Source organism: Pagrus major, chromosome 17 (assembly GCF_040436345.1).
Source record: "Pagrus major chromosome 17, Pma_NU_1.0".
Lineage (NCBI taxonomy): Eukaryota > Metazoa > Chordata > Actinopteri > Spariformes > Sparidae > Pagrus > Pagrus major.
The window spans coordinates 25,129,902-25,146,158 of record NC_133231.1 but is presented as its reverse complement, the minus strand read 5'-3'; the positions used below and the strand labels follow the sequence as shown (position 1 = coordinate 25,146,158).

Genomic DNA, 16,257 nt, shown 5'->3' with positions numbered 1-16,257 from the left:
TTGACGTACACTACACTCCACTGTGGAGAGAGATAGTCTGTGTAAGTTAATTAATCACAGTGTTTTCTCATTGATTCCCTCTGTGATCTCTGTAATCATGACCTCCTCCTGCCTTCAGTTCACACACCTGAAACTGAAACATTAAAGGCTTTTTATTCTCAGGACTCAGTATTATACTCAAGACAAGTACACATAAAGGTTACACACAGAGTATTTATTAATGCAGTAACAGTTGTCATTAACTGTGTTGCAGCTGCTGCAGGTTCGTCAGCTGAAGTGTTTGGTGTGAATACCACAGAGAAAGTTAGGTGACCTATATAAATGAATTAATGTGTGAAATGAGTCCTGTAGTTATTTTAATTCATATGTCAGTGTTTGAACATTTAACACAGTTTAATAGAAAATAATAAAGTGTTTATCAGGAGAAACTTGTTGATTTTTTATGATGTTACGATTGAGTGGAGTTTCTGGGCACTTTACAGTAAATCCTTAATATTAGAATCATTATAATCTGACATTGTCTGATTATGTTGTTAAATGAATCATTCATGAGTCTTTTTTATGTTTCCTCTCTCCTCAGAGAAACACTCTGTGGAAGAAGATTGGCCTGCACTGATCCAGAAAGTGAGTGATGTCACATCTGTCTGACTTTAAACTTAAGCTAAGATAATTAATCTGTTAGCTGGTCAATATTTTGATAATAAATAAATCAATTGAGTATTTTTTTTTTTTTTTAAATAAAAAAGATGCCTAACACTCTCTGGTTCCAGCATCTATGAGGATCTTCTGCTTCTCTCTGTTTTGTGACATTATAAACTGAATATCTTTGGGTTCTGGGCTGTTGGCCGAACAAAGCAAGACATTTGAAGACATCACCTTGGACTTAATGAAACCATGATGTGTACTTTAAACAACTTTAACGACATTATTTTATGATAATTATTATAGTAATAGTTTTTTGCACTGTTACTTTAAACAGATGTTCTTATGTTCACATGTGGAAACTCTCAAACAGGTAAAATAAAAAGTCATGAACCTGTAAACAGAAATAAAATAACTGTAAAAGAGGATTTAAGTAAATCAATTTGATTTTACAGGGAAGAAAGAACTGTATACACATAATAAAAACAGGTATATGTGAGCAGTTGAAATAAATGTTATCACCTTGTGCTGATGTACTCTTACCATATCCACATTTCTTAAACAGAGACATTGATGAGATGTGAACAGAAAGATTTGTCATCATCCTTGCTGAGAAACTGTATTTTAATCTCATGAACATTTTCTCTGAATTTAACAGGTGGAATCGATGGAGTCTGTTATAGAGCTGCTTTTGGAAACACTGAAAGATTTGAGTGACACAGAGCTCGAAGAGTTTAAAGATAGACTGTTGTGTCAAACTGACTTCAGCTTCCTAAACTCTGCATTAATGCTGCGATCACAGACAACACACGTGCAGGACACAGTGTTTATAATAGTGCTGAACTACAGCCAACAGTCTGTGGAGACAATCAAGGATATTTTAAAGATGGTGAAGAGGACTGATCTGGTGCAGAGGTTGTCAGACAGCAGCTCAGGATCCAAAAGTAAGACAATAAAGATAAAAACATGTTAAAATCATGAAACTGGTATATAACATGTCTGAGTTTATAAGCTTTGTCTTCCATTTATATAATTAATGATAATAGTTTTAATGTAGAGAAGACACATCAGCTGGTGTACAGAATATATTATGACTAAGAGAGTGGGTAGAAATGACCATTTATATGCCACTGTTGAGGAGGTTTAACTGTAATTTTGTGTTTTGTATATTTTCATGAGGCAATATTGCCTGATCATTTTAATTTTAAGCTGTTAGACCAGTCATCAGTTATGAGTGACTTTCTACCTCTTCTCTCCTCAGAGAAACACTCTGCAGATGAACACCGCTCTGCACTGATCCACAAAGTGAGTAATGTCACATCTGACTTCATACAACACAGCTTTCCTTCGACAGCTGTTAAAAATGATCATCATATTTAACATTTTTAATAATGATACAACCCACACTAATGATTTATTAATTATATGTTTATTCATCACAGAACTGAAGCTGCATTCAGGCCGAGCTCTTAATTTAATATAATAATGATATGATATCTTTACCACTGAGATTAAACTCAGGATCTTTCCTGAATTGCAATTGATTTTTCTGTTAGAATCAAAAGTTTATCCATCAGAAACATCTGTTTATTGTACTTTAAACTATTTCCAAAGCATAAAGGAAATACAGGACATGAAATAATGAAAACATTTTCTTTAAGCCACTGTGACTTATTTCAGTGTTTGTGAGAAGATGTGCAGCCTGTAAATTAAAATAAAATAAAAACCAGCTTATAAGTATTAAAGCGAAGCCAGAAACAGTAATCCTCTTTTGCTTTGTACATTGTGTTCCTTAAAATAAATAAATAAATAGACCAGGTCAACGTACTAATCAATAAAAAAAGTTCACATACTGCGATCAATCAACAGTGATTACCAAATGGATCAATAACTTGTGTGATCCAGCTGAAACACCCACGTTTATAATAACATTGACAAGCTTCAAAGAGACACATTTGTAATTGTACCCAGTGGATTAAATAAATGTCTCATGAATGTATTGATTATTTCAGGTAGCAACAATAGCAGCTGTTCAACAGCTGCTTTTGGAAACTCTGAATTATTTGAGTGACATGGAGCTCAAGAAATTCAAGAAGATTCTGCAGTCGATTGTCTCCCAGAAGAACCTCCCAGATATCTCATGGGCATTGACTCATGCAGCAGACAGAGCAGATATAGTGAATCGGATGGTTGAGATCTACGGCCAACAGTCTGTGGAGTTAACCAGGGAGGTTTTCATGGACATGAAGAGGACTGATCTGGTTCAGAGGTTGTCAAAGCCCAGCTCAGGACTCAAAGGTAAGACTAAGAAGACAAAAAGTATCTCATGAAGGTCTAATTAATACATTTTATAATTTAAAATAAAAAAACGTAAGGGATGGGCATGGATCAATAAATCATTAATGAAATAATCAAATCAACAACTCACACTGTCTCAACAAAAACTGAATGTTGTTAGTTTAACGAGGTTCGTATTTGTTTCAGGGCTTTTGTATGGGATTGTTTTAGATTGTGATGGTGTTTATGATTATGTATCATTTTGCAGTAAATATGATTTATATTTGAAGTAAGTGAACCTGATTAAAGTTGATTATACTCTTTTTGTGTAATTAGATTATAACCCTCTGAGTCCATTTTTATTTATTTCCTCCTCAGAGAAACACTCTGTGGGTAAACATCCACCTGCATCATCTGAGAGAGTGAGTTTGACTTTACACATCACAGCTTTCATTCAATAAATGTGAGGTGAAAAAGTAAGTTACATAAATGTCCCCTGTTTATTTTAAATCCATCAGGAAGTATCTGTGACACTGCTTCAGCAGAAGCTTTTGGAAACGCTGGAAGATTTCAGTCCCGGGGATCTGGAGAAATTCAAGCATGTCCTGCTGTACACTAAAATGAAGGAAGGCCTCCCAAGAATCCCAACACACCGACTGGAGACTGCAGACAGAGTTCAAACAGTGAAGCTGATGGTGGAGCTCTACGGCCAACAGTCAGAGGAGGTGATCAGGGAGGTTTTCAATAAGATGAACAGGAGAGATCTGGTGCAGAGGCTGTCAGACATCAGCTCAGGATCTGAAGGTAGGCTGTGGGAAAAAAACTTTATTTGAATGTCAGAAATCTGGTATGCAGATTGTGGTCTGTGGTATTTTAAGCTAAATTCACACTACATGGTTTTAGCCTTGATTTTCACTGACGGTTTTTGGAGATCCCCAACAAAATGCCTTATGTGTATGATTTTGGTGGAAAGAATCCGTTTTATAAAGACGTGGTTTTGAGTTCAGTGTTTAGTTATGTCAAAGATTTTGTGGATTTTTGACAAAATGGTGAACTGTTTTCAGTTATGTGTTTAGAGATTTGAGAAACTGAGCCGTCAAGAAACATGTTTAAACTATTGGGAATAATAGTATTCTATCGATTATTTTATTGATTAATCGATTAGCTGTTTGGTCCATAAAATGTCTGAAAATGAAGAAAAATGTCAATCAGTGTTTCCCAAAGCCCAAGATGATATCCTCAAATATCTTGTTTTGTCCACAACTCAAAGATATTTAGTTAACTGTCACAGAGGAGTTAAGAATCAAGAAATGTTTTTACATTTAAGAAGCAGGAATCAGAGAATATGTCTCTCATAAAAAATTACTCAGATCGATAAATTGACTATCAAAGTAGTTTCAAAGATTAGTTGCTCTGACTGGTTGTAGGTCCAGCCCATTGCATTTGGGTCTGTGCCCGTTGATAACACTCCTTGGAAATGGAAAATTAACAAAAAGATTCAAGACTAATCAGATGTTTGAATTGGTTTGGAGATGCCTGGCTAGCAGAGCTATGTAGCATATCATGTTATACCATTAAAATATGGAAAGTTACTTTATAAGTCTATATATCAACGTAACATCATTTTAAGAAAATCTTATGTGTCTTCACAAGGTCCTTCAAGAAACCAGGAGCTTGAGGGTTGTGGAAGCATAATTGTAAGATTACCTGTTTATTTTTCTCTACTTATGTGATGCTGTACAAAGACAGATTTCCACTTATTTGGAAAAATGATTGTGCTCTGCAGCAGGACTCCAGTGACTGGACTAAACTTGAACCTGAAGTTAACAGAACAGATGCAGATGAGGCTCCAACTTACAGGTAAAAACAACATCATAAATACTGCGTTGCACTGGAACTATCAGAAAAGTTTTTCTTGGGTCTTTGAATTTTTTTTTACACAAGAAATGAACATAAAGAAAATCTAAAATCTAGCATTAATTCCATTGTGCCTCTCACACAGCATTTTTGTGCATATACTGAAACTAACTTGTTTTCTTTTCTGTGACTTAGCCTTCAGTCTGAAGCAGGAAACTTTGAATGCAGTGTCTCTGGTTTGCGCTGGGTCTGTAAGGACAAGGTCAGTTTTAAGTACCAGTTTTGCTCTTGGGAGGAACCTATGGAGAGGATGGAAAGGATCCGATACATGCCTGCTGGTCCACTCATTAACATCACAGCAATTGTTGGGAAATTAGTTGAAGTATACCTGCCGCACTGGATCTGCATAGGTAAGTGGACATGAAGAAAACGTAAAGATAGAATGTATGAACTTTTAGATTTATGTTAACTTGTACAGAAACTAATGCAATCCTTTTCTTTTCACTAATTGTGTGTACTTTTATTTTGTGCAGATGACAACCCTAAAATATTAAAAAGGTTTGCAGTCTTACACATCGATGACTGTGGAGATGTTGTGGAAAAAGTCTCAGAGGTCACATCGTCCCATGTCAAGTTATCCGAACCAATTTTTTCTCCAAGAGCGGTTCTGATGAAAGTTGGCTTTCCTGTGAAAATAAGCTGTGATGTGTTAATATACTATCAACCCAACACACCATTCCTCAAACTCCATGTTTACCTGATCCCACATGATCCTGCTCTGCAACAGGTTATTAAATATCTTACAGTCATGCACAAGAAAAAAGAAGTGAAATCACGAGAATAATGTCTTAATATATTGTGAGAAAGTTATAAAAATAAAAATGTTGATTTTTCTTCTTTTTTAAAAAATTTTTTTACAAAATGTAACAGTTGTGTTGTGTTTTTTTCTGAATGTACCTTAAAACACGGATGACAGTGTTTGCAACTGTAACCATAAGAGCTTTGTGCTTATATTTATTTATTTTCCAGACACTGACCAAGAGGAAATTCTCAGAAGGATACAAAAAAATCCAGAAGTCGCGCCCAGACATTTACCTGAAAATGCAGCAGGGTTTTAATCTTGCAGCAGACATGGACACAGCCAAAATTCTCCCAAAGGTAAGAGTTGCACTGTCAGTCAGAATTAAATCTGTGTACATGTTGAATTGTGGCTCATATTAGAATTAAACAGCTAAATTGAACTTGGATTGTTTTTTAGATGTTTCACACTGTGACACACTGTCATTTCTCTAAAAGATAAATACAACGAGAAATATCTATTAAAAAAAACAAAAAACAATCCAGTCCTTTAACAACACTTTCTGCTGGTATGAAAGTATTTCCAGAATCCTCAAAGGCTATATGGGCCTGGGTCACTGTTTCCTAATCCAAACGATAAAATAAAATAAAATTAAAACATAAAATTATGGATATACTTCACAACTTCACAACATGTCATAAAGACAGAAGAAAAAGCCAAGGTACAGCGACTAGGATGTGCCAATACAGCCACGTGAGCACCAACTGGGCTTTCAACATTGATGTTTAATTGTAAACTGGATTATATTTCTTCTGACGTCTAAGACATCCTGTTAGCCCTCTTTTCAACCAGCCAAAGTGTGGATACAACATCAACATGTCACAAAACTCGAAATTGTGTCATTATTTTAATCATTATTAGTTGGTGGAAAGAGAGATGTTAAGATGTGTGAAGATATTTCTCTAAAGATGCATTGCACTGGTACTCATGCGCAAGTACTAGGCACAGTGGTGGTACAAATGAAGACATGATTTCAACACTAATTCAGAATATTATTGACTAAGATTTTTAAAACACATTCAAACGTCTTCTGGATGTAGTTTGATTTGCTGTAAATACTGTAAACTGCTTTTCTGACAGTATTTTAGCAGGTTTACTCACGCTTTAAAAAACCCACTTATACTGTACATACCTATTTTGGTGTAAAAGTGGCACCAATACAAATACGTCCAAATTTCTCAGTCGAATATCAGTATTGCAAATCCCGGTGAAATATGGTCGAAATGTGAGCGTTTAATTGTCTTCAAATAGTCGGTGAAAAAATGTCACTTTCAAACCTGTTTTGAACATCTTTCCACCAGTAACCATTGCTGTTTAAACGTCTTTTCAATGGAAATCTGCTCACTGGGAGGGTCGCAAACACTTACATTACTAACTAACTAACTAACTAACTTTCTCTCCCTTGTATGTTTTACACAGAGAATAACTCTCAGATATGATAGCCAAGACCCAAATTTCTATGAAGTGTTCATTGAGAAGCCAGGGAGGAACTTCTACCTTAACCTCTCACACATAAGTAAGGGTGGACGACAGTATGAACTAGTATGGACCTGTGAAATTCGCAAAGGTTGGTGGCTATTAAATAATATTACCTACACTATATGAAAACGATAATGCATTCTTTCTTGTGCTTATAGTATTTTCTTGAATTGACCATTTTATGCAGAAAATAGGAGCAACAAATGAAAAAGAGCCAAGTCCCATTTTATGTCCAAACATAAAAATCTGAATGAATATGGACTTGCTGCTCAGCAGGTGTAATGGTTTTGTTCTAACAGTTTGATCTATGTGTTTACCCACCATTTAATACATGATAATGAGGGAAAAGTAAACTTCATTCCATGAATAGTCAAAAACCCATAAAGTGCTCTTAGTATGGGCTATATGGCAGTATGGGTACTGGGAAAGACCCAGTACACAACAAAATACAACTACAGTTTGTAATAATGGTATTTGTGTGGGATCTACTAAGTTTCCCCCACAAAAAGGCACCACAGGCCTGTACTATGAAGCAGTATTTGTGGTTAGCAAGGTAACTTCGGGATTAACTCTGAGTTTTCAGGGCTACAATTTTGGCTAAGTCATGCTGCACACCTAACCATAAGTATACATCTAAGCAACATTAAGGTAATAGAATACACAAATACAATTCTAGTCAGACCTACACGTGCCCTAATGATGGGGCAGTGATATTATAAGCCTACACACAGTTGAAGATTTTTTGCAACTGTGTTTTAGCCTGGATTATGTGTTTAACTTCTATTTGTCTAATATTATAGTTTGATCTTCATTTATAACGTATTCTGCTCTGCTGCCATTATACTCTTCCATGTTTGTGATTGGTTAGAGGCTGCAAACACAAGCCCTTTTATGTGAATGCGCTCATGGCGAGAACACTGATCGTGTTTGTTGGGATTAGTGAAGCCAGATAATGGAAACATATCCTGGGTATGCTGAGGACGCTTCGTAGAACAGGCCTCTGGTGGGGTTTGGTGCCCATAACTACTACTGTCCCTTATGAATAAAATATAAATGATTGAAAGTGCCTCCCTGCTGGCAGCCACAGTATCACAGTGTCAGAGCAAAGGCAATGAAAAACACCTAATGTTCTTCCCTTATTTTATTTAGCTAAAATGTCCTTTTTTAGCTTTTGTTCTGTCTTTATTTTGTTTTTTTCTGCATTTTATTTCAGATGACTATCAAAACTCTGCTTGTTATGAAGGTAAGATGTTGCATATGAAGTTTTTCAAATGTTTTAAACTGAAGAAACGAGTGAAGGATTTTGTACTGCAGGCTTTTAGCTCTATCTGGTGCAGTTTATGTATTGCTCATTGTTAAATAAACAAAAAGATAGCTATTGTCTAGATGGCAGACATTTATTTGAAGGATACACCTCTTGAGATGGACCTTTTTTCAAGTGGGTCCTCAACACAAATATATATATACAAATTACAATACATAAAAGAAAGCAACACAAAAGCTCCCTGGGCCTGGCCAGTTCCACACCCACTGATTCCCCTAAAAATGTCCAAATACATACAGTGAACATACACATACCCATTCAAAGCTATACAATTATTTACATGCACATTAGAAATAATTGATTACTGTATACCACAGTGTGACGTAAAGGAGAGCAGCAGGCTAAGGGCCTTTGTTTTAGCTGATACCGATCCTCGGGACATCTTTACGTCACACCAGTTGTACTCATTTAGGAAACGGCTGCCTAAAAAGATGTTTAACAAGATCGCTACCTTGATGTGTGCTGTTGATTGTGAGCTCAGATTCTATGTGTGAAAGGAGCCACACAGATTTGTCCTGTGCTTTTGTGTAAAATCTGGCAGTTGGGGGTCTTTTCACATAAAATACGTGATAGTTTCACAAATTTCCCCGTTTGTGGGACTAATGAAGGAATTCTGAGTTTCAAGATTATATTTGCTTTGTTGGTAATGTTGTAATAAAAGTGTTTATGAATCAAGAAAGCCTGATACAAAATGTTTGTTAAATCACATTAAATCAATTCTTCAACATGTTTTCTTTCCTCTCTCGTCAGCCAAACAATCTGTGGATGAACACCTGTCTGAACTGATGCAGAAAGTGAGTGATGTCACATCAGTCTGACTTTACACAACACATTCATTCATTCATTCTTTCATTTATTATTTCATTCATTCAATAAGATGCAGGTCTAACATCATCCACTGTTTTAAACTGTAATGCAAATTAAACACATGATTTAAACTGGATGGCTCTCACAAAACTGATGCTGCATTCAGGTGAGCTTTGATATTATCCACTAACGTTAAAGTGAAATCATATCCCTTTGTTTATGTGAATTCTTCAGGGAGCAACAATCACAACAGACAGAGAAAGGCTTTTGAATGTGCTGGGACAGTTGAAACAAGAGGAATTCAAAGAATTCAAGTGGTTCCTGCAGGACAGCGACATCCTGACAGGCCTCCCATGCATCCCACGTCACCGACTGGAGAAGGGAGACATGTTGGACGTGGTGGATCTGATGCTGCAGACCTACAGCCAACAGTCTGTGGAGTTGACCAAGAAGGTTTTTCAGAAAATACACAGGAATGATCTGGTGCAGATGCTGTAAGACGTCAGCTTTCATTTAATAGATGCTGGCTGAAACTCATCTGCACCTTGAACTGATGAATTATGATGCAAAACACAATGTAATTTGTCAGGTAACAGACCGGAGGCTGTATTCAGGTTTGTCTCCTCAGACACAATGTCCACATGTTTTCTTGGATACAGTAACAGTACTGCGATCTCTAGCACAAAGGAGGAAGTGTTAATATGTAAGCACATGTACATTATTCAGAGGTTTTTATTCATGTCAGTCAAACTGAATTTCTAAAGTTTTTAAACTTGAATAGTGAAATTATTGCAACTCTTTTTAAGCATGAAAACAATGCAGCAGTCAAAATACTGTAAATACTTCAGTTTCTGTTACAGCAACAGATCAGGTGGCTCATTCCAGTATTTTCTAGCTTCAAGTCTTATAGTCTTGACAAATAATGAAAATAGATTTCAACGGGGATGATGGGAAGCAATGCATGCACATAACAGTATTTCATGTTGCATGTAAAATGGAACAAATGTATCATGAAAAAACTAGCGTGTCAGTGACAGAACATCTGGGGCCAAATGTAAAAACTAAACTGTGTATTCAGGTGTAGAAATCTGTGTACACACAAAACAGGAAACAAGCATACGCAGTCTTTTTACATCTGATCCCACGCGACTTTTCCTTTACCGAATTTAGTTTTGAGGAGAAATGTGGGAAGCAAAGAAGCAGCTGAAGAAGGAGAAGCATAACTTTACAGACTGTGAACTTGAAGTAATGATTGATCAAACTAACAGTATTATTTGGAGGCTTAAGTTCTGACATCAGTTCAAATGTTCAGAAAGAAAATAATCTTTATTTATATAAAGATCATTATCATTACAATTATCATATTGCATACTGACAAACATTTACAGAAGACAGTAAGTAAAAAAAAAAGGTTAACAACTCGTCATCACTGTGTAATCATAGTGAAGGTTTTTTAAACTATAGATGAAATCCAAACACAATTTAGTGGGAAAAAAACAGCTCTAAATAAAAAAATTCACTGAAATTCACACTTTTCTTTTGCCGACTCGCAACATCACACTGACACTAATGGTGTTTAGGATGTGTACCAGTGTGCACATTCTCACCCTGTGTGGATTTTTATACATTTTGAAATCTGTGTGGAAAAGTGGCGTGAGTACATTTTCTCGTTTTTACATTTGGCTGCAGATGTGGTGACACACGTGAAGACGTTCTAACAACGCTGTATTAAAAGTAGGATTCAAACAGGATGAATTACTCTGCTTCTTCTCCTCCTGTGTTTCAGTCATATTTTGAATTATTTGAGGTTTGTGATCCGACTTGACTAAAAAAAACGTCATAATACCTACTTGTCTCACATTTTAATTCAAGATAAATATTTGATTAGTCATTAAATTACATTTAGTATTAACCTTAATGTATTTTTTATTCTTGTTTATTATATATTTTTAAAATGTTTGTCTTTTTATAATACCTTATTTTTTACTGTATATTTGTCTTAAACTTTTTGATGTCTTGCATAAAGCACTTTGAAATGCCTTGTTGTTGAAAGGTGCTATACAAATTCAATAATGCTGCATATGAATGTTCTGTATAATTTGAATTAATCAGGTTACAACAACGGCAGCCGTTAACTGTTTGCTGAATGAGGATCATTCAAAATGTTTTGTATTTTAAAATCTGTTAAAATTTGAGTTTATGAAGCGAGAAAAATGTGTAATACAAAAATCTAGTGAAGTTTAACAGGTAAGTCTTTATTCTGGTCGGTGATGATTACAGTATGTTTTCCTTTGGCCAGACTCTTCTGTTAAAAATGTCTGATTGTTCAGCCTGTTGCAGCTTTTAGCAACTTAATCAATATTAAAACAGGTCACACAACTCGTCTACAGTACATCAGTTTTTTTTCACAACGCCACTGAGCAGCTTTCATAGGAATGACCTCTAATGCTGTGTCCAGATTTGTTGTAACGTCCTTGCTTTCCCGTCCCCGCCTGCCGTGTCTTGTAGTCCCAAAAGTTATAGTCCTGGTCAGAGCCGCTGTAAATCACCTCCGTACCGTATCCCCTGTTGTCAAAGTGACCTCAGTTGCTTTTGGAGGCTGTGCTCAGTCCCAGTTTGGTGTCAGCTGTGATCACTCTTACATCAGGCAGCCAAACTCAGCTGAGATGGACCCTGTCGCCTGCTGTGACTCCCCTGGGATCAGTCTAGAAAAACTCTAGGGCCATGAGCTAATTATCCAACAGTAGCCAACTAGTGAAAGCTATTTTATTGAGTGACATCTAGCGTGATGCTCTGGATATATTTGAGTTCCTCTTATATGCTTTTACACAGTTTACACTGGTATAGCCGGGACTCTTATTTTGAAGGGAAAAAGTCCTCAAGTGTTCTGTATGTGATGCGCTGCACAAAAAAAATGACACACGTGTTCCCACAATGGAGCCTCCGTGTGGTTATTTCATATTTTCTGCTAGATTAGTGAGAAATAAACACAAGACACCATGAATTAAGTAATCAAGACAATTTAATTATTTAAACAAATGATGGACAACTTTTTTAAAAATACACATGTAAAAATATAAAAAGTCAAAATTGTATAAAATCAAAATCAGAAATAAAAAAATTTATTAATAAAAAAGGAATGAAAACAAGTGAATATAAGATTTTGAGTTTGTAGTGCAGAAATCAAACAAATACTGTGCAAAGTTCAAACCTGAGTTTACATTTGAATTTTAAAAATGTCTCACTTGGCTTAGAGATTTCTTCTCTGGAGTTTTATTTCAGGTGGAAAACAAAATGAGTTTCTTTCAGCGTGACCAGTAAATCTTAGCACCTTAAGGCGAGATGAAAACCTTTAACACCTTAAAGCATTGTTAGTGTCACTGAAGTTTCTCTTAGAAGTGCTCGTAGATTGACGAGCGTTAAGAATCTAAAATCTGCGGGGAAACAAAATCAGGCGCATTCAAAAAGTTCTTATTATTTTTGTTAATTTATTAAATCTGTAGTTTTATCACTAACACTGATGTTCTTTGTTCAGCGACGCTAAAGTAAAATGTTTTATTTAACCTTGGGTCATTTTGTCACATGATATGTGATGTAGTATTTTGCCCATAAAACCCCAATAAAATCCTAAATAAAATGTTTGAGCACCTTTAGATTCATTTTACATTATCACAGGATGAAGACAGTCAAGCTTAAGAACAAATACAGAAAAGACCAGATAGATACAGCACCAGGATGAACACTTTCATACATACAGGCTATTAAAGTATTGTTCTGGTACCGTGTGAAGATGCCAGGCTCAGAGGTAATGTTCTCGGTTGGTCAAAAAGCAGTCACAGTATTTATGACTCCTTCCTCCTGAGATCAGCGACAAGATATGACTCCTTCTCCTCAAGGATTTGGCAGAAGATGTCTTTGGCTGCTTGACCTCCAGCTTTCAGGGGGCCGCTGTAGAGTTTCCTCATCCTCTCCTGAGTGGTCGGGATAGTCCTGATTGTGTCATAGTCTTCTTGTTGGATTACACCTTTCCTGAAGAGATTATCCAAGATCGGTCCTGTATTGCACACTCTTGCGATCAGATCACACTGGTGCTTATCCACGAAGTGCTCCACTGAGGACGGAGAGGAGGAAAAATACTTTCATTAGGTTAGTGTCAGGCATCACAAAAAACATCACAAACACCTGTCAGGGCGACAGGATGTTTTCATTGGTCGCACCGGGGCATCTGATATTCAGCAGGTCAGATACTAAGATGTATAAAAATTTCTTAATATTTTAAAATATTTAACAAACACCAACCAGGTGAGTAGACAGTTGCCTTTGAATAGACATTAGCCTAAAAACATATTTTCTGTTGATTATTTTGTCAGCGTGAAGCAGGAGTTTATGTACTGAGCACTACTGAGCGCTGTACTGTTCCCATGCTGCTCCTTGAACTCTGACAGGAGAGACTGAGACATCACCACCTTAAAACATTGTTGTACATTACTTGACAGGGAAATGTTCGGGATAATCTCAATCCTGATTATGGAAACCAGGGGTCAAATGTATAAAACTGTGCATATTCGAAATCTGTACACACAAAACAGGACACATGCATACGCAGTCTTTTCATCAGATTTATAAAACTCCACATGCGTCTGTTCACATGTGTCTTTTCCTCGTACACCTCAGTCATCCGGAAATTGTACACAAGAGCACAAGCTGTCTGTGTAATCATAGTGAAGGTTTTTATAAACTACAGATGTAATCCTAACACAAGAAAAAGAACAGCTCTAAATAAAATGACTTTTTTGCCCCCTCACATCATCACAATAATCAGACTGAAAAGACTACGTGCACGGTACTTTTTCATGTGTACAGATGATTTTTACATTTGGCTCCTGGTTTCTAGTTTAAATGACTTTTAAGAAATCAAATTACAACCGAAAGCTGATTGTAACCCGATTGCCTATTTACATGTAAAACCACTGATGCTTGATATTGGACTTTGGGTCTTATTTGAATGTATTTCATGGTCTAAAGTCCATAAAGTCCATGGATTTAAACTATCGTCACTTCATTTTATCCTGTTATATGTAGCAGGTTTGACACTTTAAAGTGAGAAAGGTGGGGTGCCAGTCAGAGTCTCGTCTGACTGTGGAGAACATGAATGAACTTCTGAGAGCTGGGAAGTGATGTAATTCTGACGGCCGTTTGCTACCTCAACATTCTTGTAGGAAATGTTGTCATTATTAGCATAATGAGGTCACAGTGAATTTGACCTTCAGGCCAAGTGAACATTTGCGCCAAATATCACCAGCACAGAGGCATAAAAAATCTCAGAAATCTGCAAACAAAAGGAAATCCAGGCGTCTCTGACACTCAAAGTGAAGCAATCTTGTGACTCTAAAATCCAAAGTGCGGTTCCTCTAAATACGCATGACTTAAAATGTCTTACCTTGTATATGGCCGGTGCTTTGGTATTCATCTGGAAAGAAAAAAAGAGATTTAAAGAAAATGTGGATGATGCACGATCCTTTTCTAACAATGGACATGTGCTTCAACAATGATGTATGTTTAACTAAAACAAAGTGGCTGTGTAGATAAACTCTTGTGGTATTATTAAAAAACTGACCTTTTCGGATTTCACGGGTCCATACAGACTGAGGCTCGTTTTTCTGTGCGAGGCTGAGCGTGAAGTCTGTGTCCGGTTTTTTAATGTAGACTTCGAAGAAATTTGGGAATCTGCTTTTATATCTGAGCTTTAAGTTCTGCAAAAACAAATAAAAAAGAAATAAGGGAAATGGAGGAAAGTCAAACTTTGAGCTAAAGTGCACCAGCTCTCTTTTTTTTTTTTTTTTTCTTACATGTTTTTTAATGAGGTTTCGTAAATAGTGATGATAGTGAGAACACATCTAGAGACTGAAACAGAAAAAAGGTGAATATATCATGGGGGTGAGGGAAAGTGGCAACAGGTGAAGGGCCCGCAAAGAAAGTTGTGTAGCACCCGGGTTTACTTCCTGGTTATGCCGCTCACTGACTACGTGTAGTAGAGTTTCTGCCCACTGGACACATTTGATGTTGGAATGAAAGCTGATCGTACCCTTTCTGATAATTGATGACAAAAGCCAGATGTTTTTATTTTAATTTGTTTGTTGGTTTGTTGGTTGGTTTGTCTCTCACTTTCTTTAATATTACCTTGGAGGGTGTTTTTCCACATTTTCATTTATTTCTTACAGAATAATGCATGGCTCTTTTTTCAGCCAACATAAGTTTACAAATAGTGATAGAAACCTGCAAGAGGGCCTTGGCGGAGGTATGCGCTCTACTGATTGCCATTCTATTTGTCCAGGTTGAAAGGGGTATGGGACTTGCAGTATGTGACCAAAACATGTCAGTAAAATAGGATCATTTTGTGATGTGCTCATGTGATATTAAAAAACAAACAATTGTTGTTCAGATGACTCATCCTGAGACAAAGTTCATCCAAAGATCTAAAAGCAGTTCAAAACAAACCTCAGGATAAATTTTTGCATCATCCAAATCTGCTGTGAGGATGAAGCGATCACCCATTTTCAGGGACTTCTCTGGATTTGGCTTTTGGATTGCTTTGTATCCTGATGATAACTGTCTCCTGTTCAATTCCTGTAAAAGAAAAAAACAAAGGACAAGGTTATAGTTATCAACATTGTTGTCTGTGTTATCAATTTATATGTGATGTGTTTTATTTGAATTGGTACTGGTGACAGTAAGATGTGCAATAACCTGTTGTAGTCCAGGATCACACGGGATCAGATAAACATGGAGCGTCAGGAATGCCGTGTTGGTCTTGTATATCAACACGTAACAGTTTATTTTCACTGGAACACCAACTTTCATCAGGACCGCTCTTGGAGAAAAAACTGGTTCTGATAACTTGACATGGGACGATGTGACCTCAGCCACTTTTTCCACAACGTCTCCACAGTCATCGATGTGTAGGACTGCAAACTTGTCTCTTATTTTAGGGTTGTCATCTGCACAAAATACA

At 36.5% G+C, this 16,257-nt stretch overlaps 2 protein-coding genes and 1 long non-coding RNA gene across 3 annotated transcripts in view; 2 read left to right on the top strand and 1 right to left on the bottom strand.

Moving 5' to 3' along the window:
- The first annotated feature begins 1,506 nt into the window (after nt 1-1,506).
- LOC141011673 (uncharacterized) lies at nt 1,507-2,767 on the top strand. The gene is made up of 3 exons (XR_012180347.1): nt 1,507-1,586; nt 1,904-1,947; nt 2,655-2,767. It is a non-coding gene; the product is annotated as an uncharacterized lncRNA (long non-coding RNA).
- A 61-nt stretch (nt 2,768-2,828) lies between these two features.
- On the top strand, nt 2,829-4,652 carry LOC141011503 (pyrin-like). Its single transcript, XM_073484666.1, has 4 exons — nt 2,829-2,940; nt 3,298-3,341; nt 3,438-3,723; nt 4,573-4,652. The coding sequence occupies exons 1-4, from the start codon at nt 2,829-2,831 to the stop codon at nt 4,650-4,652; spliced, it is 522 nt and encodes a 173-aa protein (XP_073340767.1).
- Nucleotides 4,653-12,411: 7,759 nt separating this feature from the next.
- LOC141011765 (uncharacterized) overlaps nt 12,412-16,257 on the bottom strand; it is a 30,166-nt gene continuing 26,320 nt past the window's right edge. Inside the window, exons 19-23 of the mRNA XM_073485032.1 lie at nt 15,993-16,243; nt 15,744-15,872; nt 14,863-14,998; nt 14,686-14,715; nt 12,412-13,356 (exon numbers count right to left, since the gene is read on the bottom strand). Coding sequence (XP_073341133.1) covers nt 13,088-13,356; nt 14,686-14,715; nt 14,863-14,998; nt 15,744-15,872; nt 15,993-16,243 — 815 coding nt within the window. The 3' untranslated portion in view covers nt 12,412-13,087. The remainder of the gene's footprint in view (nt 13,357-14,685; nt 14,716-14,862; nt 14,999-15,743; nt 15,873-15,992; nt 16,244-16,257) is intronic.